General features: G+C 36.3%; 1 protein-coding gene and 1 pseudogene across 2 annotated transcripts; both read left to right on the top strand.

Annotated features, from left to right (window-relative positions):
* Positions 1 to 339: 339 nt before the first annotated feature.
* On the top strand, positions 340 to 20,472 carry LOC124848843 (protein N-terminal glutamine amidohydrolase). 2 transcript variants are annotated; one of them, XM_088094477.1, is made up of 6 exons: positions 340 to 554; positions 10,290 to 10,395; positions 10,935 to 11,012; positions 11,148 to 11,275; positions 16,065 to 16,174; positions 19,665 to 19,789. In XM_088094477.1, exons 1-6 carry the CDS (start codon positions 502 to 504, stop codon positions 19,727 to 19,729), a joined length of 540 nt encoding a protein of 179 aa, XP_087950603.1. In that variant the 5' UTR covers positions 340 to 501; the 3' UTR covers positions 19,730 to 19,789. The 2 variants fall into 2 exon arrangements, with proteins under 2 accessions (XP_087950603.1, XP_087950601.1); XM_088094475.1 differs by lacking the exon at positions 16,065 to 16,174 and adding an exon at positions 20,153 to 20,472 and having other exon boundaries at positions 360 to 554.
* Positions 16,187 to 19,658, top strand: LOC148196541 (secreted RxLR effector protein 161 pseudogene; annotated as a pseudogene).
* Positions 20,473 to 26,159: the final 5,687 nt, after the last annotated feature.

Below are 26,159 nucleotides of genomic sequence, written 5' to 3'. Positions count from 1 at the left end.
TTCTATTCTAAATTTGTTTCTTCACTCTCAAATCTCATACAATTTGTGTTAACTCATTTATAAAAACGAGAAGAAGTAATTACTTAGCGAGTTACACGAGATTAAATAAATGAGGAACAAATTAATTAACGAGTTAAAAAAGAAAAAAAAATCAAAAGTAACAACTACGTATTTCCTTACCAGTAAAAATACGTGGATGAAGATAAAAATATTTTGATTATAAAATAATTTTTTTTAACAGATACAATAAAGCCTTTTAAGAAGTTGAATTGGAAATATTTAAATTTATCATGCCTTTAAAATTTAATTGAATCAGAGATGTATTAGTAAAAGATTATAAAAAAGCATATAGTATTCTTTTCTTACTCAAAACCTCGTATCATGTAATGTATGTACTGGTTTGGGTTTTGGGTTTTGTTGGCAGCAAACCTATATCTTGGATCCCATCAGGTTGGAACCTACACAAAGGTTGTTGGTAACCGGTGAGTGTTGAAGAGAACGATGGCAACGTCAACTATGGATGTTCTTCATTTCCAGCACACCCCTTTTTACTGGTGAGCGAGAGCACCAAATGTTAGAAGATGGAATAGGAAACCCTGAATTCGAGGTCAGGTACCTCCTAAGAAATTAAGAGAAGAGAATGAAATATATTTTTCTGTCCCTTTCAAAAGCACAGTACAGCAATTAAAATAGTGACTCCAAAGATTCCTCTAGGACAGGTGGCACACAGGCCAAATAGCACAATAACAAAAACTCTAACTAACTTCTTCTAGAACATCTGTCACCAACAGAGACAATTAGAATTGGGATATATTAGTGGTGAATGAAATCAGACCACCCAGCTGGTCTTTTCACCACTCTTTTGGGTCTAGCACCCTCATCCAAAGGACCTTGCATAACAATACCATCCCCTTCAGCAAGGACCTTGTCCTCAAGGTCATACAATGATTTGAGTTCCTGCCATTTTTCCCATGACGTGTCATCCGGGGGCAACCCGTTCCACTGAACCAAGGCAAAGCGAGTGGGAATACCATCCACAGGAGCTGTCTTAAAATCCAAAACAGCCAATGGAGTGATAAGAGGGCTGTTTTCCACAGTCTCAGGAGGAAGATGATCAATACTTGGAGGAACGGGTCCTTCATGACGCTTTAACATAGAACAATGAAATACATTGTGTATCTTGGACTGTGGCGGAAGATCAATCTTATATGCGACTGGTCCAATACGTTCAAGCACCTTATAAGGACCATAGAAGCGCTTGGCTAGTTTATGATACTTGTGTCCAGAAACTGAAACTTGTCTGTATGGCTGAAGTTTCAAATACACCCATGTCCCAACCTCAAATTTTAAATCCCTACGCTTCGAATCTGCAAGCTTCTTCATTCTGATTTGTGCCTTCAACAAATTGGCTTTGAGGAGGGAAAAAATTTCCTCGCGGGATGTAAGCACCGAGTCACAACCTGCATTAGAAGAAGTGCCTTCAATGTACGCTGGGATAGAGGGAGGTGGCTTGCCATAAACCACTTCAAATGGAGTCAATCCAGACCCAGAATGGATTGAAGTATTGTAGTGGTATTCTGCCCAAGGAAGGTATTTGAACCAATGATTAGGCTTGTTGTGGACCGAAAGCTCTTAGGTATTGCTCAATGGTACGATTCATGACTTCGGTTTGTCCATCCGTTTGAGGATGGTAAGAGGAGCTCATTCGGAGAAGGGTGCCACTGAACTTGAACAATTCTGACCAAAATCGGCTAATGAAAATCGGATCTCTATCCGAAACGATACTCTTTGGCAACCCATGATGTTTGCAAACCAAACTGACAAATAACTCTGCTACTTTATAAGCTGTGAAGCCTGAGTGTAAAGTGCCCAAATGGACAGCTTTTGAGAAGCGATCCACAACCACTAATAACACAGTGTAACCATTAGAAGGAGGGAGGCCAGTTACAAAATCTAGAGAAATGTCTTCCCAAACACCCGTTGGGAGGGGTAACGGATGTAGAAGACCTCCGGGACGCTTAGTACTATACTTAGTTTGCTGACAAACACTGCACTGAGATACAAATGCCTTAACGTCCTTAGCCATAGACTCCCAATAAAAATTTGCACTTAGCCGTTTCAGAGTTTTGTTGACCCCAGCATGGCCTCCAATAGGTGTTTCGTGGAACTCTCTTAATAACAAGGAAATGAATTTGGACTTGTCGTTGAGCCAAATTTTGCCACGATAAAGAAGCAAGTCACCATTCCAATTGAATTGAGGATATGAAGAAGGATCCGAGAGATATTTATCCCTCATAAGGATGAAATCTGGGTCAAGTAATTGTGATTCCTTTAAATCACGCAAAAACACAAATTGAGGGATAGTGAGCATGTGCATCTCACCCTGAGTAAGGCAACCAGATCGTGAAAGGGCATCTGCTACTATGTTCAGTTTTCCTGGTTTGTACTGAATTTCATAATCATAACCGAGTAATTTAACGAGATAATGTTGTTGTTCTGGTGTCTGAATGACCTGAGTCAATAGCTCTTTCAAACTCCTCTGATCAGTCTGGATGATAAAGAAATGGCCCAGCAAGTATTGACGCCACCGTTTCACTGCACTCGTAATGGCATGAAGCTCTCGAACATAAGCAGAGGACTTGGATAAACGAGGGCAGAACACTTTACTGAAATAGGCAATCGGATGATTGTCTTGAGTTAATACGGCACCCATCGCCAATCCAGAGGCATCAGTCTGCACATAGAATGTTTTAGAGAAATCGGGCAATGACAAAACAGTAGTACTAGTCATAGCGGATTTCAATGTATCAAATGCTTGTTGAGCTGTGGAAGACCAGGTGAAATTCCCTTTCTTGAGAAGGTCTGTCAAAGGTTGGGCAATTGCCGCATAACCACGTACGAATTTGCGATAAAACCCTGTTAATCCCAAGAATCCACGCAATTCCTTAATGCAGGAGGGAGTTGGCCACTGAATCATAACTTGGATTTTTGCAGGGTCTGGAGACACACCCCCTTCAGCTACAATGTGCCCCAAATAAGCGATCTTTGATTGGAAAAAGGAACACTTCTGAGGTTGCAAATAGAACTGATGGCGTTCAAGTATCTCAAATACTTGATGAAGATGTGACAAATGTTGGGCAAAGTCAGTGCTGAAAACCAAGATATCGTCAAAAAATACAATAACGGTCTTGCGTAACAAGGGCCGGAAGATGTCGTTCATAGTAGATTGGAATGTTGCTGGAGCGTTGCACAAACCGAAGGGCATTACACAATACTCATAATGGCCGTCGTGTGTTCGAAAAGCCGTTTTGTGGACATCAGTGGGTTGGAGTCGAATTTGATGGAACCCGGAGGTGAGATCTAGTTTCGAAAAACAACGTGCAGATCCCAGCTCATCCAACAACTCATCGACAGTGGGAAGTGGGAATCGGTCCTTGACGGTGATGGCATTCAAGGCGCGATAGTCCACACACATCCGCCACGAGCCGTCCTTCTTTTTCAAGAGTAGAACTGGGGAAGAGAACGGACTTGAACTTGGTTGTATCCACCCTGATGCAAGCATTTTGGAAACCTGCTTTTCTATCTCCAATTTCTGAGAGTGAGGATACTTGTAAGGCCGTACATTGACAGGATGAGAATTAGGGAAAAGAGGAATGGCATGATCAGTTCCACGTGATGGGGGCAGAGATGTTGGCTCAGAAAATAAGGAGGAGAATGAAGTGAGTAATTGTTGTACCCTGGAATCAGAATGTGCAGGAAGAGAGCAGTGTGTAGAAGCTGGCCGAACAGCTAAAGAGAAAAGTTGGGCCGTTGGATCTGAATGAACAACACGTCTAAGCTGATGCAAGGAAATGGAAGTGGGTTGTGGGCTAGAATCTCCTCTGAGTTCTATGATAGATTGATTAAAAACAAATTTCATAGTGAGTGCTTGATAATCCATTAATATGGGCCCTAATTGCTTTAACCATTGGGCCCCAAGGACTACATCAGATCCCCCCATATCCAGCACATACAAATCTATGTGAAAAGAATGCCCCTGTATTAACAACTCTACTGTAGAACACACTGTAGTACAAGCCAATTCTTCGCCACTCCCAACCAGTACTTTAAGAAATGTGGTGGGGGATTGGGCCAAGCCCAAACGAATTGCTACTTCCTTTTGAATGAAATTATGGGTGCTACCCCCATCAACCAACACACGAATCGGGTTCTGGCCAATATGACCCGTGAGACGGAGGGTTTCAGGGGCCCCAGCTCCAGACAAAGCATGTAAGCTAATTTGAGCCGGTAAGTCCAATAAATCCAAGGGTTGTAGCGGCTGTTCAACCATTTGCGGTTCAGGATTCAAACTTGTTGGATCTGAGGCCGACCCACCCGCGGAATCATCCTCTTCAGCGATAAGAAGAAGGAATCGAGCTGGGCACCGATGAGAGCGTGAGTACTTCTGATCACAATTAAAGCAAAGCCCCTTCTCACGGCGCTCCGCCATCTCTGTTTCCGATAACTGACGATAACGAGTTTTTGGAGATGGGGAAGGCAAAATGGGAGGAAGAGGTTTCGGTGGTGGTTGTTGTATAGGAGTGGGAACAGTGCGCGTAGGAGATGAAGACGGCCAGGATGAGAGTGGTTTAACACGTTGAACCTTTGAAAGATCCCATAATTTCTCTTCCTGCAACCGAGCCAAACCCACTGCTAGCGATAACGTCTGTGGTTGTTGAGCCACCACCTCGCGGCGGATTTCCGACTTGAGGCCGGAGAGGAAACAACTCAAGAGGAAAGGCGGTGACAACCCAGTCACGCGATTTGCCGTGGCCTCAAATTCATTGAGGTAATCAGAAACAGAAGATGTCTGAGAAAGCTTAAAGAGCTTACCCCTTGGATCTTCAAATGCGGTGGGAGCAAATCTGGCCTCGAGAGCTTGCAGCAAATGCGTCCAGCTGGGTGGTCTGATTTCATTCACCACTAATATATCCCAATTCTAATTGTCTCTGTTGGTGACAGATGTTCTAGAAGAAGTTAGTTAGAGTTTTTGTTATTGTGCTATTTGGCCTGTGTGCCACCTGTCCTAGAGGAATCTTTGGAGTCACTATTTTAATTGCTGTACTGTGCTTTTGAAAGGGACAGAAAAATATATTTCATTCTCTTCTCTTAATTTCTTAGGAGGTACCTGACCTCGAATTCAGGGTTTCCTATTCCATCTTCTAACATTTGGTGCTCTCGTTCCGTTCTCTTCCATGGCAGACAACACGCGCCTTAAAACCCTTTCTGATAAGCTTGATGACATGCTTTCACAGATGTCAATCTTTTCCACCCAAATGACCGATATGCACAATCGTCTTTCTCACTTGGAATCTCCTTCATCCCCTCCGCCATTCCATTCCATTGAAAACACACCTTCACAACGTCATTTCTTGAAACTGGACGTACCCCGTTTTGACGGTACTGATCCTGTTGGTTGGATTTTTAAGATCACCCAATTTTTTGACTATCATAATACACCTGAAGAGGAACGTATCACTGTTGCATCTTTCTATCTTGATGGGGCGGCTTTGGCATGGTTTCAATGGATGTACCGTAACGGCCAAATCCTTTCCTGGACGCATTTGCTGCAAGCTCTCGAGGCCAGATTTGCTCCCACCGCATTTGAAGATCCAAGGGGTAAGCTCTTTAAGCTTTCTCAGACATCTTCTGTTTCTGATTACCTCAATGAATTTGAGGCCACGGCAAATCGCGTGACTGGGTTGTCACCGCCTTTCCTCTTGAGTTGTTTCCTCTCCGGCCTCAAGTCGGAAATCCGCCGCGAGGTGGTGGCTCAACAACCACAGACGTTATCGCTAGCAGTGGGTTTGGCTCGGTTGCAGGAAGAGAAATTATGGGATCTTTCAAAGGTTCAACGTGTTAAACCACTCTCATCCTGGCCGTCTTCATCTCCTACGCGCACTGTTCCCACTCCTATACAACAACCACCACCGAAACCTCTTCCTCCCATTTTGCCTTCCCCATCTCCAAAAACTCGTTATCGTCAGTTATCGGAAACAGAGATGGCGGAGCGCCGTGAGAAGGGGCTTTGCTTTAATTGTGATCAGAAGTACTCACGCTCTCATCGGTGCCCAGCTCGATTCCTTCTTCTTATCGCTGAAGAGGATGATTCCGCGGGTGGGTCGGCCTCAGATCCAACAAGTTTGAATCCTGAACCGCAAATGGTTGAACAGCCGCTACAACCCTTGGATTTATTGGACTTACCGGCTCAAATTAGCTTACATGCTTTGTCTGGAGCTGGGGCCCCTGAAACCCTCCGTCTCACGGGTCATATTGGCCAGAACCCGATTCGTGTGTTGGTTGATGGGGGTAGCACCCATAATTTCATTCAAAAGGAAGTAGCAATTCGTTTGGGCTTGGCCCAATCCCCCACCACATTTCTTAAAGTACTGGTTGGGAGTGGCGAAGAATTGGCTTGTACTACAGTGTGTTCTACAGTAGAGTTGTTAATACAGGGGCATTCTTTTCACATAGATTTGTATGTGCTGGATATGGGGGGATCTGATGTAGTCCTTGGGGCCCAATGGTTAAAGCAATTAGGGCCCATATTAATGGATTATCAAGCACTCACTATGAAATTTGTTTTTAATCAATCTATCATAGAACTCAGAGGAGATTCTAGCCCACAACCCACTTCCATTTCCTTGCATCAGCTTAGACGTGTTGTTCATTCAGATCCAACGGCCCAACTTTTCTCTTTAGCTGTTCGGCCAGCTTCTACACACTGCTCTCTTCCTGCACATTCTGATTCCAGGGTACAACAATTACTCACTTCATTCTCCTCCTTATTTTCTGAGCCAACATCTCTGCCCCCATCACGTGGAACTGATCATGCCATTCCTCTTTTCCCTAATTCTCATCCTGTCAATGTACGGCCTTACAAGTATCCTCACTCTCAGAAATTGGAGATAGAAAAGCAGGTTTCCAAAATGCTTGCATCAGGGTGGATACAACCAAGTTCAAGTCCGTTCTCTTCCCCAGTTCTACTCTTGAAAAAGAAGGACGGCTCGTGGCGGATGTGTGTGGACTATCGCGCCTTGAATGCCATCACCGTCAAGGACCGATTCCCACTTCCCACTGTCGATGAGTTGTTGGATGAGCTGGGATCTGCACGTTGTTTTTCGAAACTAGATCTCACCTCCGGGTTCCATCAAATTCGACTCCAACCCACTGATGTCCACAAAACGGCTTTTCGAACACACGACGGCCATTATGAGTATTGTGTAATGCCCTTCGGTTTGTGCAACGCTCCAGCAACATTCCAATCTACTATGAACGACATCTTCCGGCCCTTGTTACGCAAGACCGTTATTGTATTTTTTGACGATATCTTGGTTTTCAGCACTGACTTTGCCCAACATTTGTCACATCTTCATCAAGTATTTGAGATACTTGAACGCCATCAGTTCTATTTGCAACCTCAGAAGTGTTCCTTTTTCCAATCAAAGATCGCTTATTTGGGGCACATTGTAGCTGAAGGGGGTGTGTCTCCAGACCCTGCAAAAATCCAAGTTATGATTCAGTGGCCAACTCCCTCCTGCATTAAGGAATTGCGTGGATTCTTGGGATTAACAGGGTTTTATCGCAAATTCGTACGTGGTTATGCGGCAATTGCCCAACCTTTGACAGACCTTCTCAAGAAAGGGAATTTCACCTGGTCTTCCACAGCTCAACAAGCATTTGATACATTGAAATCCGCTATGACTAGTACTACTGTTTTGTCATTGCCCGATTTCTCTAAAACATTCTATGTGCAGACTGATGCCTCTGGATTGGCGATGGGTGCCGTATTAACTCAAGACAATCATCCGATTGCCTATTTCAGTAAAGTGTTCTGCCCTCGTTTATCCAAGTCCTCTGCTTATGTTCGAGAGCTTCATGCCATTACGAGTGCAGTGAAACGGTGGCGTCAATACTTGCTGGGCCATTTCTTTATCATCCAGACTGATCAGAGGAGTTTGAAAGAGCTATTGACTCAGGTCATTCAGACACCAGAACAACAACATTATCTCGTTAAATTACTCGGTTATGATTATGAAATTCAGTACAAACCAGGAAAACTGAACATAGTAGCAGATGCCCTTTCACGATCTGGTTGCCTTACTCAGGGTGAGATGCACATGCTCACTATCCCTCAATTTGTGTTTTTGCGTGATTTAAAGGAATCACAATTACTTGACCCAGATTTCATCCTTATGAGGGATAAATATCTCTCGGATCCTTCTTCATATCCTCAATTCAATTGGAATGGTGACTTGCTTCTTTATCGTGGCAAAATTTGGCTCAACGACAAGTCCAAATTCATTTCCTTGTTATTAAGAGAGTTCCACGAAACACCTATTGGAGGCCATGCTGGGGTCAACAAAACTCTGAAACGGCTAAGTGCAAATTTTTATTGGGAGTCTATGGCTAAGGACGTTAAGGCATTTGTATCTCAGTGCAGTGTTTGTCAGCAAACTAAGTATAGTACTAAGCGTCCCGGAGGTCTTCTACATCCGTTACCCCTCCCAACGGGTGTTTGGGAAGACATTTCTCTAGATTTTGTAACTGGCCTCCCTCCTTCTAATGGTTACACTGTGTTATTAGTGGTTGTGGATCGCTTCTCAAAAGCTGTCCATTTGGGCACTTTACACTCAGGCTTCACAGCTTATAAAGTAGCAGAGTTATTTGTCAGTTTGGTTTGCAAACATCATGGGTTGCCAAAGAGTATCGTTTCGGATAGAGATCCGATTTTCATTAGCCGATTTTGGTCAGAATTGTTCAAGTTCAGTGGCACCCTTCTCCGAATGAGCTCCTCTTACCATCCTCAAACGGATGGACAAACCGAAGTCATGAATCGTACCATTGAGCAATACCTAAGAGCTTTCGTCCACAACAAGCCTAATCATTGGTTCAAATACCTTCCTTGGGCAGAATACCACTACAATACTTCAATCCATTCTGGGTCTGGATTGACTCCATTTGAAGTGGTTTATGGCAAGCCACCTCCCTCTATCCCAGCGTACATTGAAGGCACTTCTTCTAATGCAGGTTGTGACTCGGTGCTTACATCCCGCGAGGAAATTTTTTCCCTCCTCAAAGCCAATTTGTTGAAGGCACAAATCAGAATGAAGAAGCTTGCAGATTCGAAGCGTAGGGATTTAAAATTTGAGGTTGGGACATGGGTGTATTTGAAACTTCAGCCATACAGACAAGTTTCAGTTTCTGGACACAAGTATCATAAACTAGCCAAGCGCTTCTATGGTCCTTATAAGGTGCTTGAACGTATTGGACCAGTCGCATATAAGATTGATCTTCCGCCACAGTCCAAGATACACAATGTATTTCATTGTTCTATGTTAAAGCGTCATGAAGGACCCGTTCCTCCAAGTATTGATCATCTTCCTCCTGAGACTGTGGAAAACAGCCCTCTTATCACTCCATTGGCTGTTTTGGATTTTAAGACAGCTCCTGTGGATGGTATTCCCACTCGCTTTGCCTTGGTTCAGTGGAACGGGTTGCCCCGGATGACACGTCATGGGAAAAATGGCAGGAACTCAAATCATTGTATGACCTTGAGGACAAGGTCCTTGCTGAAGGGGATGGTATTGTTATGCAAGGTCCTTTGGATGAGGGTGCTAGACCCAAAAGAGTGGTGAAAAGACCAGCTGGGTGGTCTGATTTCATTCACCACTAATATATCCCAATTCTAATTGTCTCTGTTGGTGACAGATGTTCTAGAAGAAGTTAGTTAGAGTTTTTGTTATTGTGCTATTTGGCCTGTGTGCCACCTGTCCTAGAGGAATCTTTGGAGTCACTATTTTAATTGCTGTACTGTGCTTTTGAAAGGGACAGAAAAATATATTTCATTCTCTTCTCTTAATTTCTTAGGAGGTACCTGACCTCGAATTCAGGGTTTCCTATTCCATCTTCTAACAACCTCACAATCGCTTCTTGTTTTTGTTCTCATCGTGTATGCCTGATGATTCTATAGTACATTTTGTTGATAGGATGAATTAGTCTATAGTTAGAATTTACAGAAACCAATTTGTCCATATTATTCTTTTTAATGATGTGTAGGGTTTTAGTTTTGGAGTTGGTGTCCATCAACATTTGGGGACAATTAATGTTTTTTGTCAATTTATTTAGTTTCATCCTCTTAACTAGTTTGTTTGATTTCCTTCTGTGTATTTTTTGTTCATTTTTGTAATATTAAATATGGTAATATTCTGTAGAATTTTCATGATTATTTTCTGGATATTTATTTGTAGTGAGGAGAATGTATACTTGCTTTGCAAGAAGTTGTGCAGTGATGGAATAGCAAAAGCTGATGGATCTGATCTTTTCGTTGTATTCATTTCCAATGAAAAGAAACAGGCATGTTTTATTTCTTCCTCGTGTTGGTGTTGTATGTTCACTTTTTATTTCAAGGTGTTTCATGGAAAAGAATTGTTATTGTGAATCTTAATTGCCAGTATTTGCCTTTTGTTTGAAGTTTTATTGATTTTTTTTTTGTCTATTTTCTTTTCAATTGTTTTTTTTTCTGTCCTAAGATATAATTAATACCTTGCTTACTCTTGCAAAATAGTGACCGGACAGAGTAATAGTGGTGGGGTAGGGAATAATTCTGTGGCTCTTGCACTGTGCAAGTTGAATGCGAAGGAAAAATATGTCAAGTTTTTGTTAATATTGCCATTATTTATCTCTCATCTAATTTGCTTCCTTCCTAGTTATGTAAAGCTGACAAGCAAACAGACTACTAATTGCATTGCATGTTCAAGTCTTTATGCAAGTCTTTTCTCACCACTGCACTACATATCTAATTGAAGAGTTTTCCAGCTACTCGTGTATATCTTTCTACAAAATTAAAATCCTTTTTCAGTCAATTTCTGAAGTATTTGTCTTAACTTTTGTAGATCCCACTATGGAATCAAAAGGCTAGCAAAAGAGCTGATGGGGTGATTCTTTGGGATTATCATGCAATTTGCATTCAGGTATTGCCTAATGTGTATTTCCTTTCATTTAGTTGTGGGGGCTAGTTAGCTAGGTTGTGAAAGCAGTTTATTTTAATATCTAAATTTCTCATTATAGGGATCATTTGTCATGCTTTTGTTGTGATTGCATTACAGATAAAACAAGGAAATATCCCTCCACTTGTATGGGACTTAGATTCAACCCTTCCTTTTCCTTCACCTCTACCCTTATACGTGTCTGAAACTATACGACCATCTTTTCAACTTTTTTCTGATTATAACAGGCAAGGCACTTTCTGTTTTATTTGCCATTTTTTTCTGCTCTGATGAGTATTTTTTGTGCTTTATAGTTTTTTTTTTTATGTTTCTAACTTGCAGTTGATAGAAATGCAAGTCCAGGCTTTTATGTGTCACATGATAGTGGCCACTAGCCACATTGTTTCTCTTAAGAAATTGAAATTGATATTGTTTCTTTCACAAAGGGCTAATGCTCAATCTATAAATGAATAGATTTAACTTCCACTTTTTCCTTTACATTTTCCTATTTATTTAACTCGTTAATTCCCTACCTAGCTAATAAATATCATAATTGTATTAACTAGTTCCCTTTTTTCCATAGCCTTAACACTGGATTCAATTAGCCCCTTGTTAAGACAAAACTCATTGGCAAGCGTACTAAATCGTTCAAGCAATATAAAATGATAAGACTAAGTATCGTTTCTCAAGAGATTCGTCTAATACTAAATAATTGTATGATTAACAACTCATCTAGACTAAAGAGCCAAACATAAATTTACAAACATGTAAAATAAGATAAAATTACAAAATATACAAGGTGGACTTTGGTAGTTGAAGACAGTCAAGAACGGAAAATGGTCAGAAATTATATGAATTAACATTGCTAAGGTTAGGTTTCACCAATTCACTCATGCATATACAATTTCATCTCCCCTCCATCAATACACTAAAGTCAACCCACAAAAACACTTCAGCCCTAATCCCTTAGGTGGAAGAGCCTAGATTTCCCTATTAACTGCCAAACCCTTGGTCAATCAACAAGCAAAACCTGCATTAAGATCTAAGATCTAAGACAACAAATGGGTCATGTTCCATCCCTAGAATTCATGTCCCCATTATGCCTCTTATTTCAAATCTAGTTCACAAGATACCTCATACTCCATGAGTCACAGATCAAGTCATGAACGTCCCCATTACATGCAAGCATTAAGATTGGAAACAAAAAACTAGCAATTGATGGAAAAATCATATATATAATCAAATCACTCAACAAATACACCAGAATTCAGAGGCTACATCTATTCCCAACAAGATGGGTTTGGCTCTCCATTTCCATGGAGAGCCTTGGAGCTTACAAACATGGAAGATGGAAGAAGAAAGAGACCCAATAAAGGAGAAGAAGATGTTCCCACAAGCTCCTCGCAACCTCCATGAGCTCCTAAAGTGAAATTGTGCCTTATAACCACCAAAGACCCATTTCCCTTTGTGTTTCAGAGCTAAATAAACCAGATCTGCCACATCAGCACCGACAATGCTTAGCATTAGAATCTGGGCGCTCAGTGCCATGCTCTCAGGAAATGGTCGCTCAACGCTGGATTTGGGCGCTCAATGTCTTGGCCATTAGAATCAGCATTTGGTCTTCATAAGGGGTGGTGCTCAGTGCCAAGCTTGGACGCTCTGCGTTGGGTCTTGTAGTCTCTCATTTTGTGCATATTCGCTTGCTTATGTGGCTGATTCAGCTCTATACATTGGTGGAGGTTCTTCCAAGCACAATATTAGCTACAAAATAAGGGGATTAGTGATGATATTATATCAATGTAGCCCAAAAGGCAATTAGTTATATAAGTAAGATAAAAGAGAGGATTAAACAAATTTCAAGCTAGAAAAAAAGTTGATTTTGTCAAGAAAATGAGGCTCAGATAATGGTAAGAATTAGCATTATCACCCCTTATTAGTGAAACTTAGCCACTGGTCTCTGTTCTTATTTAGCACAACTTCTAAACCTCTGTCGGGTGCATCTGTTTCTATGATTGAAGTCTTAGAGAAATCAGTTGCCTTGAGTGATGGCTGGATTGTCAAACATTTTTTCATGCTCTGAACACTGTTGGCGTTTCCAAGCCTCAGTTAAAGCTGTCTTTTCCAAGAGAAGAGTTCAAGGTTTGGCAATTTTTCCATAGTCTCGAGTAAGTTCCTGTAATATACTAGTTAGACCTAGTAGTCTCCACAATCCCTTGAGATCTGTTAGATATATTATCTTTATTTTATATTTATCTTTTATCTTTATCTTTTATCTTTTATCTTTAGTTAATTTGTTATTATTTGTATTTTGGGCTTAGCCCATATTTCTTCTATTATAAATAAAGGACCCTATGTGTATATTCAACACAAGAGAGATTAATCCCGTATATAGTTTTTCACTATATTCAACATGGTATCTAGAACATAAGGTTCTTTGTTCGTTGGCCCTGCCCACTATAACCACCATCGCCGTTAGAGTCGTCGTCGTCGACGTTAGAGTCATTGTTGCCGCTGTCACTGTCCCCAGAGCATTAGTTTCAACCAGTGACAACAATTTTTCTCGTCTCGGCCAAGCAACCACAACGTCGTCAAGATGCTACCATCGGAGTCCAGACATGCTTTCACGCATCGATCACAGTTTTCTTCCACTATATAGCCATTCGTGACAGTACGTGTGTCGTTGTCTCCATCGCCGACTACCTTCATTGGACTCATCACGACCTGGTTGTGTTGATTGGGCCTCTTTTGAGTTCTAGGTTTTTTACTCTCCTGCTTGTTCATGACTTCTACCCCGTCCATATATGCTATGTTAATGTGCACTTATCTATTGATAAGTTAGATGATACTAATTATGCGACTTGAACATTAGACGCTAAACTTTGGCTTAAGAGTAAGGGGTATCTTGATCATATTACTCAGAACGTGACAACTATTGATTCTGCTGCAGTTACCCATTGGTTGAAAGTTGATGCTCAGTTATGCATTGTTCTCAAGGGTACCCTTCATTCCTCTTTCAAACAAATTTTTTGTTCCTATGAAACATGTTTTGAAATCTGGGAACATGCCAAATTATTGTACACCAAAGATACTCAACGTCTTTATGGTGTTTGTCATGATCTTCTCAATGTTCTTGCTCCTCGGCGTCAGGACTCTATGACTGATTATATGGGTAAAATTCATGCTCTTTTTCATGAGTTTAATGAATTATTGCCTCTTGCCAAAGAAATAGAGCAACGGTCAAAGTTCTTCATGCTACTAGCATTACATGGCCTTGCTGATGAGTATTCTCATATTCGTGATCAGATTTTGGGTTCACCTGTTGTTCCCACTTTGACTTCTACTTGTTCCACTCTTTTGCGTGTACCTAGTAAACCCATCAATGATACATATGTTTCCTCTACGTTGGCATCTCAGCATCGTGATCGCAATCACTTTCACAAACCGGGAAAAGGACGTCTCAGGTGTAACCATTGTGGCAAGGTAGGCCACACGATTGACAGGTGTTATGCATTACATGGTCGCCCTCCTAGATTTGCTGCAATTGTTCAAACTGCTTATTCGTCACAATCACCTACTGGGGATCCTCCTTCATCTGATATTACTGATGACTCTGTTATTTTTAGTAAATTTCTCAAATGGTATAAGGATCAACAACCTTCTAGTTTCACTGCATTTGTAGCACACACAGGTACATCTTTTATTGGTCTGAGTCCATCTTCTTCTCTTAACTCTTGGGTTCTTGACTCGGGAGCCACATATCACATTATTGGTAACAAATCTTTGTTTTCCTCTTTGTCCTCTCCAAATCCTTTGCCTTTTGTTACAATGGCTGATGGATCTAGAGTTTTAGCTTTTGGGACTGTTAACATTTTTTCCTTTTTTATCCATTGATAATGTTCTTTATGTCCCTGGGTCTCCTTTTAATTTATTATCTGTCAGTCGTCTTACTCGTTCTCTTGATTGTGATATTTCTTTTAACAAAGATTATGTTTGTTTACATGACTGGAGTTCGAGACAGGTGATTGGCACTGGATGTGAGTCTCATGGTCTTTATCATCTTCGTCCCTATACACATATTGGTGCAGTTATGGAATCTCCATCTCTTCTTCATGCTCAGTTAGGTCATCCCAGTCTTGCCAAATTGCAACAACTTGTTCCTAACTTATCCAAGTTGTCCACTTTGGTCTGTGAGTCGTGTCAATTAGGAAAACATATTCATAGTTCCTTTCCTCGTAGTGTCTCACAACGTTCTTTGTCCCCTTTTGCCTTAGTTCATTTTGACATTTGGGGACCTAGTCGTGTTCAGTCTAATTTAGGTTTTCAATATTTCGTTACTTTTATTGATGATTATTCTAGATGCACTTGGCTGTTTTTAATGAAAAATCGTTCTGAGTTATTGTATCTTTTTCAAACCTTTTATAATGAAATTAAAATTCAGTTTGATGTTTCTATTCAAACTTTGCGCAGTGATAATGGTTGTGAATATCTTTCCCATTCTTTTAAACAATTTATGGCTTCTCATGGTATTCTCCCCCAAACTTCATGTGCTTATACACCTCAACAAAATGGGGTGGATGAGCGCAAAAATAGACATCTTATTGAAACAACTTATACTCTTTTAATTCATGGTAACATTCCTCAATATTTTTGGGGTGATCTTGTTCTTACTGCATGTTATCTCATTAATCGCATGTCTTCTTCTATTTTAGAAAATAAAATACCTAATTTTATCTTATTTTCTCATGAACCCCTTCACCCCTTACCTCTAAAAGTTTTTGGGTCTACATGTTTTGTTCATAATTTTGGTCTTGGTCTTGATAAGTTAGCTCCTCGATCACACAAATGTGTTTTTTTAGGCTTTACTAAATCAAAGAAAGGATACAAGTGTTTTTCTCCTTCTCTTGATCGTTGTTTTATATCTGCAGATGTCACATTCAATGAGTCTTCCTTTTATTTTAATGATCATTCTTCTTCTGATATGTCTCCTTCTAATACTATCAATATTCATGTTGTTTGTGCTCCTCCAATTGTGCCTAGTTCACCAGGTGTTTCTCAACAACCACCAAGTGACTCAATTGAAGTACCAACTACCTTGTCTCCTTTGGCTCCAACAACTGAGTCTACCCTTCCAATTTCCCTTCGAAAAGGTATACGTTCTACCCGTAATCCCTCTCCACATTATCTTGCTTTAAGTTATCATAGACTGTCTTCATCTTTTTATACCTGCCTTTCGTCTATTTCTTTTGTGACCATCCCAAAATCTGTTACTGATGCCTTAGCCCATCGTGGTTGGCGTTAGGTCATGCTAGATGAACTAAGTGCTCTTCAGAGTAGTGGAACTTGGGAGCTTGTCCCATTACCGTTTGGGAAATCTATTGTTGGTTGCAGGTGGGTTTTTGCTATCAAAGGTGGTCCTGATGGAACTATTGATCGCCTCAAAGCTCGTCTTGTGGCCAAAGGTTACACTCAAATTTTTGGGTTGGATTATGGTGATACTTTTTCTCCAGTGGCAAAGATGACATCTGTTCGTTTATTTATAGCCATGGCGGCTCTTCAATAATGACCTCTTTATCAACTGAATGTCAAAAATGCATTCATTAACGAAGATCTGTAAGAAGAGATTTATATGGAGCAACCTCCAGGATTTGTTGCTCAGGGGAGTCTTCTGAGTTGGTATGTCGTCTTTGCAAATCCTTATATGGCCTAAAACAATCTCCTAGGGCCTGGTTTGGAAAATTTAGTAATGTTCAACAATTTGGTATGACTCGGTGTGAGGCAGATCATTCAGTCTTTTACCGTCACTCGAGTGTTGGATCTGTCTACTTGATAGTATATGTTGATGACATTGTTCTTACAGGCAGTGATAGTCATGACATCCCTCAGATGAAACAACATCGTTGCAACCATTTTCAGATCAAAGATCTTGGCAAACTTAGATATTTCTTGGGTATTGAGGTGGCACAATCCAACGATGGTATTGTTATATCTCAAAGGAAATATGCACAGGATATTTTGGAGGAAACTGGGTTAATGAATTCAAAACCTATGGACACACCCGTGTGTTAGATGTTAAGATGTGTGTTTCTGTTATTTGGGCTCAGCCTATTCTGTATTAAGGGCATTGGCCCATATCTTACAATATAAATAAATTACCCTATGTGTATGCTAAACACACAAGGGATATTTTCTCCCAATCTTCTTTATTCCTCACACCATGGATCCTAATACTAAACTTCTACCAAAACAGGGGAAGCCTATGTCAGATCCCGAGAAATATAGAAGACTGGTTGGAAAATTGAATTATCTTACAGTTACTCGTCTTGATATTTCCTTTGCAGTTAGTGTGGTAAGCCAATTCCTTAATTCCCCATGTGAAGATCATTGGAATGCAGTTATTCGTATATTAAAGTACATTAAAGGATCTCCTGGAAAAGGGTTGCTATATGATTCTAGTAACCATACAAGAGTGGTTTGTTATTTTGATGCTGATTGGGCAGGAGTTCCTTCTGATAGAAGATCTACATCCGGATATTGTGTCTCCATTGGTGGTAACTTGATCTCTTGGAAAAACAAGAAACAAGAGTGTTGTGGCAAGATCTAGTGCAGAAGTAGAATATAGAGCTATGACCTCAGTCACTTGTGAGCTTGTTTGGCTTAAGCAATTGCTTAAAGAGTTACAATTTGGAGATGTCACTCAGATGACGCTTATATGTGACAATCAGGTTGCTCTTCATATTAGTTCTAATCTTGTCTTTCATGAGAGGACCAAACACATTGAAATTGACTGTCATTTCATTCGAGAGAAGATTGTATCTGGAGATATCAAGACTGAGTTCGTCAATTCAAGTGATCAATTAGCAGATATTTTCACTAAGTCTTTATGGGGACCGAGAATTGATTATATTTGTAACAAGCTTAGTACATACGATTTGTATGCAGTAGCTTGAGGAGGAGTGTTAGATATATTATCTTTATTTTATATTTATCTTTTATCTTTAGTTAGTTTGCTATTATTTGTATTTTGGGTTTAGTCCATATTTCTTTTATTATAAATAAAGGACCCTATGTGTATATTCAACACAAGGGAGATTAATCCCATATATAGTTTTTCATTATATTCAACAAGATCAATAACAATAGATGTTAACCTAGTTGCCATTACTTCTTAGTGTTAGCAGATACCCCATCTTCTGTATAGTCATTCCCAAAACACTTCAATCATCTCTACTCAATTGCCCAAAACACTATATTGTTCGAAATCTTTGGTTCAACCATTTTAGATTTGGAGATATTTGTTATCTTATCAGGAAAGTCATGCAAAGATTAAGAATTTTATTGATTGTGATCCATTCTCTTACAATAAAAGCATCAAGGATGACTTCGACCAGCACATCCTCCTCTATTGCTATGACCTATCCTTCCACAAGCAGATACCATGGCAAAAGCTTTAGTAGATTCTTGAAGATTTTCTGCCTTTAAGGGTTGGAACAGAGTTGTGTTGTTAGGCTTTCCATTTATGGTGCTTCTTGACCAGTTAAGATTTGATCCCAAATATGATCAAAATTTGCATTCATGGCACAAAGAATCATGACCATATATAACTTGTCTAACTTTTCCTTAATTTCTTCCCGTGAGTTAGTTTCTAAGAACATCTTTAACTCTTCAATAACAGATTGACCTTGATAGAAACCCAGAATTGAAAAGAGACAAAAAAGTAATATTCTTTATTGTATAGACTGTATCACAAAGAATAGGAGACCACTCTCTCCTCCAAGGGTTCCCCTTCACAAAGAGTCAAAGCTCAATCTACAAGATTATCCAAAAGTCCCCTGACACAAGACCTCTCTGCCTTCTTATAAAGGCCCCCAACCAATTAATCAACTCACAACTAATTCCTAATCTATTTTTTTTTATTCTGCACACATTACCCATTATATCCTATCACCTTATATCCTATCAGACCTTCAAAAATGAAAGATTTCATATCATGATCTGTGTTTAAGAGATGCCAATTTATGGGTAGAAGCATTAAGTCTCTGATTGTCATTTGCAAAGATGATTTTAAGCCTTCTTCCCAAAGAATTTACATGTTTTGAATATTCGGAGGGTCTCCAATATATAAGGTTCCTCCACTTCCACTGATGATATTTCACTACCATCTTTTTCCAAGTAATAATGAAAACCTAGGCAAAAAAACCAAAGTTCGGCAGAAGTATATTAAGATAAATCATTTTTAACATTTAGTTTTTCCAAAGTAACTGTTGAGACCCATAAAGCGAGTAGGCAGGTCCAACATATATGTTAGAGTGAGACCCCAGAGAGATCAAAATTTCCCTAGGATTCTAGGTTACAGATCGATACAACAATTTTTTTTTCTCAGAATATATTATAGACTATTCTAACACAAATCTTGTTTAAAAAGATTTTCTAAGGATGTCAAAAACATTTCACATCATGTCAAAATTTGTTTGTTCATGATATCGCAACATATCACCTGTAAGTAACTTTATGTATAAACCTGCTTTCTTTAGGTGTGCTCTTCAATTTTATCGATAAAATAATGTATTGATCATCGATATTGATGTATAGTTGCTAATCAAAGTGAAGTATATGAAATTGTTTCTTATGATATCTCAGATTATTCCGAGTTGTGCATGCTCCACTATTTCTTCGTAGTTTTGCATCTGATAGAAGACATATGAAAGATTCTGGTGGAAAGTGGATTGAAGAACCTCCTTCACATGAGCCTATAGTTGCAGAAGGTAATGACTGAGAAGTTTGTATAGTAAATTGGACTAGTTTGACTTTGACATTAATAAGTGAAAAAAAAAGTTGGAAATATTTTATCAGACCAAACATATCTTAGCTGGGTCATGTTAATGTGAATTTCACCAAGTCACGTCAGTTGTTCAATGAAGTGATTAACATACAAGATTTTTCTATTAACAAGAAAAGTCTAGCAGTGCAAACTGGGGAAGAACTTTCAATATTGGATCACACAGCTATTCATTAGTTATTTTTGTTAAAGAATACTCTGTTATTAATAGCTCGAGCCACAGTTATACACTTAATATAAAGAATCTATTTCTCAGTTGCTTATTTTTAAAGTATGATGATCCATGCAGATGGAACAGTGCACAACCTGAATGAATACATTAACATATCTGTCGCTGATGCTATCACTGATGTTACTATCAGTTCAGTCAAAGATGTAATTTTTACCCAGAAAAATGGTGTGGTGATAAAGGCTAATCAGCTTGTGGAATTCATCTGTCAGTTATCTTTAGAATAGCCCCATTCATATGGCTCCCCTGGTTTGTATATGTTCAGCTGCTATACAAGATACTGTCAAATATTGTCTCCCTTTTAATGGGTGTTGTAAAAATGCTTCTTTTGAAGGTATCTTTTTGAGAGTGGTGTGCAAGGAATGCAAGTTTAAGCTACATTTTTTACTGTAATTCTTCAATACTATCCGTGGTTTATTACTATATGGTATGAAGAATGTTTCGTAATCTGAACTTTCTCTTGTCGAAAGACCAATTTTACTAAGAAAATAATCTTAATTTTTTATATGAACTTTTTAACTTGAACAAAAAGTTTGGCTAGTGGTGATGTAAGTAATAAGATATTGTGTTCTATGAAGTCTCCATGTAAATATAAAATATTTATTGGTTTTAAATCTGTCTAAATTTGAATATTTTTAATTAATTTTTGTATTGAGTGTGCAAAAATGTTTTTTATTTTATTTTTCTAAATGTATTGTATAATTTTATTATTAATGACACGATCTGGTTGCTTTTTTTATATTTTATTTTTCTTGTCTTTAATTTATTGATAACTCTGTAAAAAAATTGATAAATTGAAGAAAAAAAAAGCAGAAATAATAATTATGTTATTTGTTGGTGGCAAAATTCAAACTACAACATTAAAGTAACATAATCTTGATTATGTTAGCTTTGATTAAATTTCCTTTATATTTTTAATCTCATGCCACTCACTTGTACTCTCTCTCCTTCTCAATGTAAGGTGAACTATAAATTTTTTAAAATTCATTTTTTTAAAGTATTTATCATGTATGTAGTCCCTTGACATAAAATAATGTTATCGTCTCTTCTCTAACTTTTCTGCGTAGGGTTTTTAAAAGTTTTCCATATAAATTCTTTTCATTTGTCACTGTTTTTTTAAAAAAAAAATATAAGATGTAATTATCAATCACAACTAAAGTTAGCTAACCATCTATTTAGTATAAATAGGTTATTTAGTAAAATAGGTCACTAATCAGGTTTGAAAGAAATTAAGTGACTGATCTAATAAAAAAAATCATAAAAAAATTTATAAATACAAATTACAGATATAACACATTAATTACACTTTTATTTAGAGCTGTCGGTAACCCAGCTCGACCCAACCCGTCTCACCATGGATTGGTGGATTAAATGGGTTGACCTCACTGATTCACTTAATTATAAGTTTTTTTTAAATAAAAAAAATTATAATTTTTTTAATTCAAATCTAAATAAATTTCACTCTAATTCTAATGACAATTCAAAATAAAAAAATATATCATACAATACAAGCGTAATCCAAAAATAAGCACAAAAGGCGAACAAATAAATTTTTAATATTGATAATTTTTGTATCACTTTTTCATCTATAGTATTAGAGTTTTGAATAGATAAATCTATAATATTTTTCTCTCTTGAAACATCTTTTTTTTTATCTCATCTTCAATATAATAAAAAAAATGATAACTAATAATATTGAAACACAAAATAATAAATAATTAAATTAAATTAAGTGGGTTGGTGAGCTAATCCGGCCCACCACAGGTTCAACTCGGATGAGCCGGATTCTAAGTGAGCTGGTTTGAAAACTAACCCGTATGAAAAAGTTACTTTTTTTTCAAACTCAACTTGGCTCAATATAATAAAAAAATGATAACTAATAATATTGAAACACAAAATATAAATAATTAAATTAAATTAAGTGGGTTGATGAACCGGGTTCTTAGTGAACTGGGTTGAAAACTAACCCGTATAAAAAAGTTACTTTTTTTTCAAACTCAACTTGGCTCAATATAATAAAAAAATGATAACTAATAATATTGAAACACAAAATAATAAATAATTAAATTAAATTAAGTGGGTTGATGAGCCGGGTTCTTAGTGAACTGGGTTGAAAACTAACCCGTATAAAAAAGTTACTTTTTTTCTCAACTCAACTCGGTTCAAACCCATGGTGGGCCGGATTGGTTCGCGTTACAACTCATTTTGACAACAACACTACTTTTATTTATTATAATTGATTATTTTAATCAATTGAACCTCAACTAACTCATATTTTAATGATAACATTAATTACATAATTTTTAATTCGTAATAACTATTGTGAGTTATTATGAATTTGAATGAATATATGAAAACGCAATGTCATTGGATATAAAGCCTCCATTATTTGTCAAGCGATTTAATTAACTTGATTGTTGTAAGTAGGAGTTGTAGAACTTATTCACTTAATAATAAAATACTCAACCATTCACCTTTGTTATGGATCTCACTCCCATTTTGTTATCTACTTATTAAAAATAAGTCATGATAATTATATTATAAAGTTCTTAGGATGAATTTATGTTTATTTTTAAAGTTGCTATATTAAGAGTATTTGTTCTTCTTATCCATGTGTTTTTTATTCATGCTTTTGTGTAAACAAAGTCAATCGAGATCTTATTTAATATTTGAACGATGGTAACGCAGATAGTAAGATATTGCAAAATTTATATAATCACACACAAAATTATTATAATTCACCGAAACTTATATAGTTGAGCTTCAATTTAGCATAACAAACAAAAACTACATAATTAAATATAAAAAGTTGTTTACGTTCAAATGAATATTTCGTTATGCTTATATCGATCATCTTTTATAATCTACTCATTAATCGAGATTAAGAGTCATCAATTTGAACTAATTTTCATATTTTCCTTTTTTAGCTAATTTTTAACTAGTAAGAAAAAAATATCATTTACCATATATTTTGTATTAAACTTAAAAAAAAGGGGGGACTTTCTATCATGTGATATTCGAAAGAAACCAACCACATTGAAATTATCGAAGCAATCATGTTTTTGTTTTTTTGTTGAACGGAAATATAAAAAACGAAATTTGCCTGTGATTTCAGACATTGTGTTTTGTGCTGAATCAAAGTGACAGAGGTAGGTTATACTGAAATTTGAAAATTCCAAAGCAGAAAAAACCTTGAAGTGTGTAACCTTGTAGCCTCGGTAACAGCAAAAATATACCTTAATCTATGTTCCCATATTATACAAAACAAAATGGTTCAGTGTTGTTGTCTGCAATGGTTCAACAAGAAAGATGCTACACGGCTTTGCTCATTTCTTAAACCTCTTTCTTCCATTTTTCACTTTCTGGTTTTCGGTCCACTCTCATTGGCTTCACTCTGTTCTTCTGTTTTTTCTTTTAACTTTTGTTTTTAAATTCATTTTAACTTTTCTTTAGAAAATAATGTTTTATTCCTAATTCCTCATATGATATGATTATGGTCAATTATGAAGTATTGTCTTCTTTTTGAAACGTAAAACTCTTTAAAAAATGAAAAAAAATAAATATAACTATTTTAAATCTCAACTATGAAACATGTGAGATTATTAGATTCGATAAGAATAACACAAGTGTGAGAAAAATTTAAGTTTAAAAAAAGAAATTTATATTTTTCAAACCCATTGTTTTATCATATTTTGATAAACCATAGCAGAATCTATATACAGTATTTTATAATTTTATTTTAATTAAATATTTTAAATTTCAATTTAATATTTATAATTTAAATTTATGTTTTGATCTAAAGAATTACAATTATCATTTTGATTAAATATCATTTTATTCTAAGGCTTATATATTTATTTTTTATTAATATGTTTACTTTAATTTTTATTTCCCTTATAATATTTACGTTTTTCTTTTAATTTCTTATCTTATTAAAATATAAATGCTTTAAATTCATTACCGTATACCCATTAGATATTAATATTTCATGTTATTGTAAATTGAAATTAAAAATTATTTAATATATCTTTATATTTGTAAATATAATAAACAAGTAAAATCTACTAGTCAATATAATAATAATTTTGTAATTATATATTTCATTTTTAATCATAAAAACATAAAATAAAATAATAATTTCAACTTTTTATAGCTATAATTATGTAACAAATTATTGCTATTATTTTGAATTGAGAGTTAAGAAGTTATATAGTAGCATATAAATAAAAAAGCTGTATGTAAAAGTATATATTATTTCATTATTTTAAAATGCATAAATGAATATTTTCAATTTATTCCTCGCATAAGAAAAATATCAACTTTGGAGAATATTCACTATCTTTTTTATTTAAATTAGTTTTTAATAAATCTTTCACTTTTAAAATATACTTTTTTAAATTAGTTTTTAATAAATTTTTCACTTTTAAAATATATTGCATATCTCTCCTATTTTCATAAATTCTAAAAATTCTCAAGAGTGGTATTAAGAGTCATTATTCTTACAAGACCTTTAGAATGAAAGGAAATTTTTCACAAGTCACTATTTCACTCTTTAGTGATGAAAGTTTTGATCTATGAGTGTGATGGTGATTCTCTGGAAATTTTCAAAGAAGAATGTGAAGAAAATAGAAAAATTTAATGCATGAAAGTTTTAAAATTAATAAAAGTGCTTGAACTACAGGATGAAAGAGTTTAAAACAATTAAGGAATACTAAACAAATTATTTGATATTACTAACAAGATAAAAATTAAAGGAAAGAGGTTTTCAGATTCCAAACTCTTTCAGAAAATTTTGGTAATAGTGTCAAAGGAAATGACGATATTCTATAATTACTTTGACAAAAGTGATATATGTCTTGCAAATACAAGAGTAACAAAAAAAATAAAGTGGTTGAAGAAATTTTACTTTATAGGAGAGAGGATGCTCTCATAGTCAAGAACGACAAAATGAACAAAATACAACACACATCAATCCAACAAGTGTTGGTGGAGGCCAGATGTAAAATGTTATCAATATGCTCAATTGGAACGTGTGAAAAAAGCATACAAATTTTAAATTCCTCAAGAAGATGTCAAGATAGTAAAGTCGATAATGAACTACTTCTTACAACATCATGTGTCACAATAAACAGTCTACAAAAGGTTAGATTATAGATAATGGTTATACAAACTACATAACTCATGATGGATAACTTTTTAAGGAACTCAACAAATAAAATATTTCCAAATAAAAATTGGGAATGAAGAACAACTTATCGTGAAAGAAACAAGAACAATTCTATTTAAAATTAATTTAGGTATTAAATTAATTTTTATATCTTATATATTTCTAAGATTATTCAAATATTAAAAAAGATTCTTTTAGATTTTCTTTGAAAACAACCTTTATGAGATAAAATATGCTAACAATAAGTATTCAAAATTCATATCAAAGACAGAAAAATTTGTTTTTGATTTGATCAAGGAGGAATTGGTGAAGAAAATATAAAAATATAATCCAAACAAAAGAGAAGATGATATATATATAGTTAGGTAAAACCTAACAATAGTTAGGTAAAAGAAAATATATTTACATAAATGAATGATATATATATATATATTTTGAAACTAGAATTAGAATTTAATAGAACATTATTAAAAATTTAAGTATGAGTTCAAAGTTTGACATCTAGTAAAAGTAAAAAAAAATTGAGTGATATATTAAAAAACTCAAAAATATCAAATATTTAAGTTTTGGATTGAATACGGTGTTGTTTTTATATAAAGAATCTCCTTAATATATCAAAACAATTTTATCTACTATTTTAGAGAGTGTATTTCCTTTTTTCTCTATCATTTCTACACGGTATAATTTAAACCTATGTTTTGCAGAAATAGGGAAAATGAATTTGTCCTTCATCTCAAAGTCTATAAAGTTTTTTTCTTTTTTCTAAACAGTGAATTGGGTTCGATACGAGCTAGAAGTAAGATTTCATATTTAAATTTTGTAAACAAAAAAATAATCAGAGAAATAAATTATGTTAAAAATTATTTCTGTTATTTATACAACAAAGTTAATAAATATTTT

The sequence above is a fragment of the Vigna umbellata genome, chromosome 7 (assembly GCF_029865625.1).
Source record: "Vigna umbellata cultivar VRB3 chromosome 7, Vumbellata_1.0, whole genome shotgun sequence".
Lineage (NCBI taxonomy): Eukaryota > Viridiplantae > Streptophyta > Magnoliopsida > Fabales > Fabaceae > Vigna > Vigna umbellata.
The sequence above is the reverse complement of the archived record's forward strand: the minus strand, read 5'-3'. Positions and strand labels throughout refer to the sequence as shown.

Bases quoted from the DNA above. Each gene is read 5' to 3' on its own strand.
- LOC124848843 (XM_088094475.1), top strand. From the start codon at position 502: ATGGCAACGTCAACTATGGATGTTCTTCATTTCCAGCACACCCCTTTT. The intron at 555-10,289 runs GTGAGCGAGAGC...ATTTATTTGTAG, and splicing joins CAGCACACCCCTTTTTACTG to TGAGGAGAATGTATACTTGC. The intron at 11,276-19,664 runs GCAAGGCACTTT...ATGATATCTCAG, and splicing joins CTTTTTTCTGATTATAACAG to ATTATTCCGAGTTGTGCATG.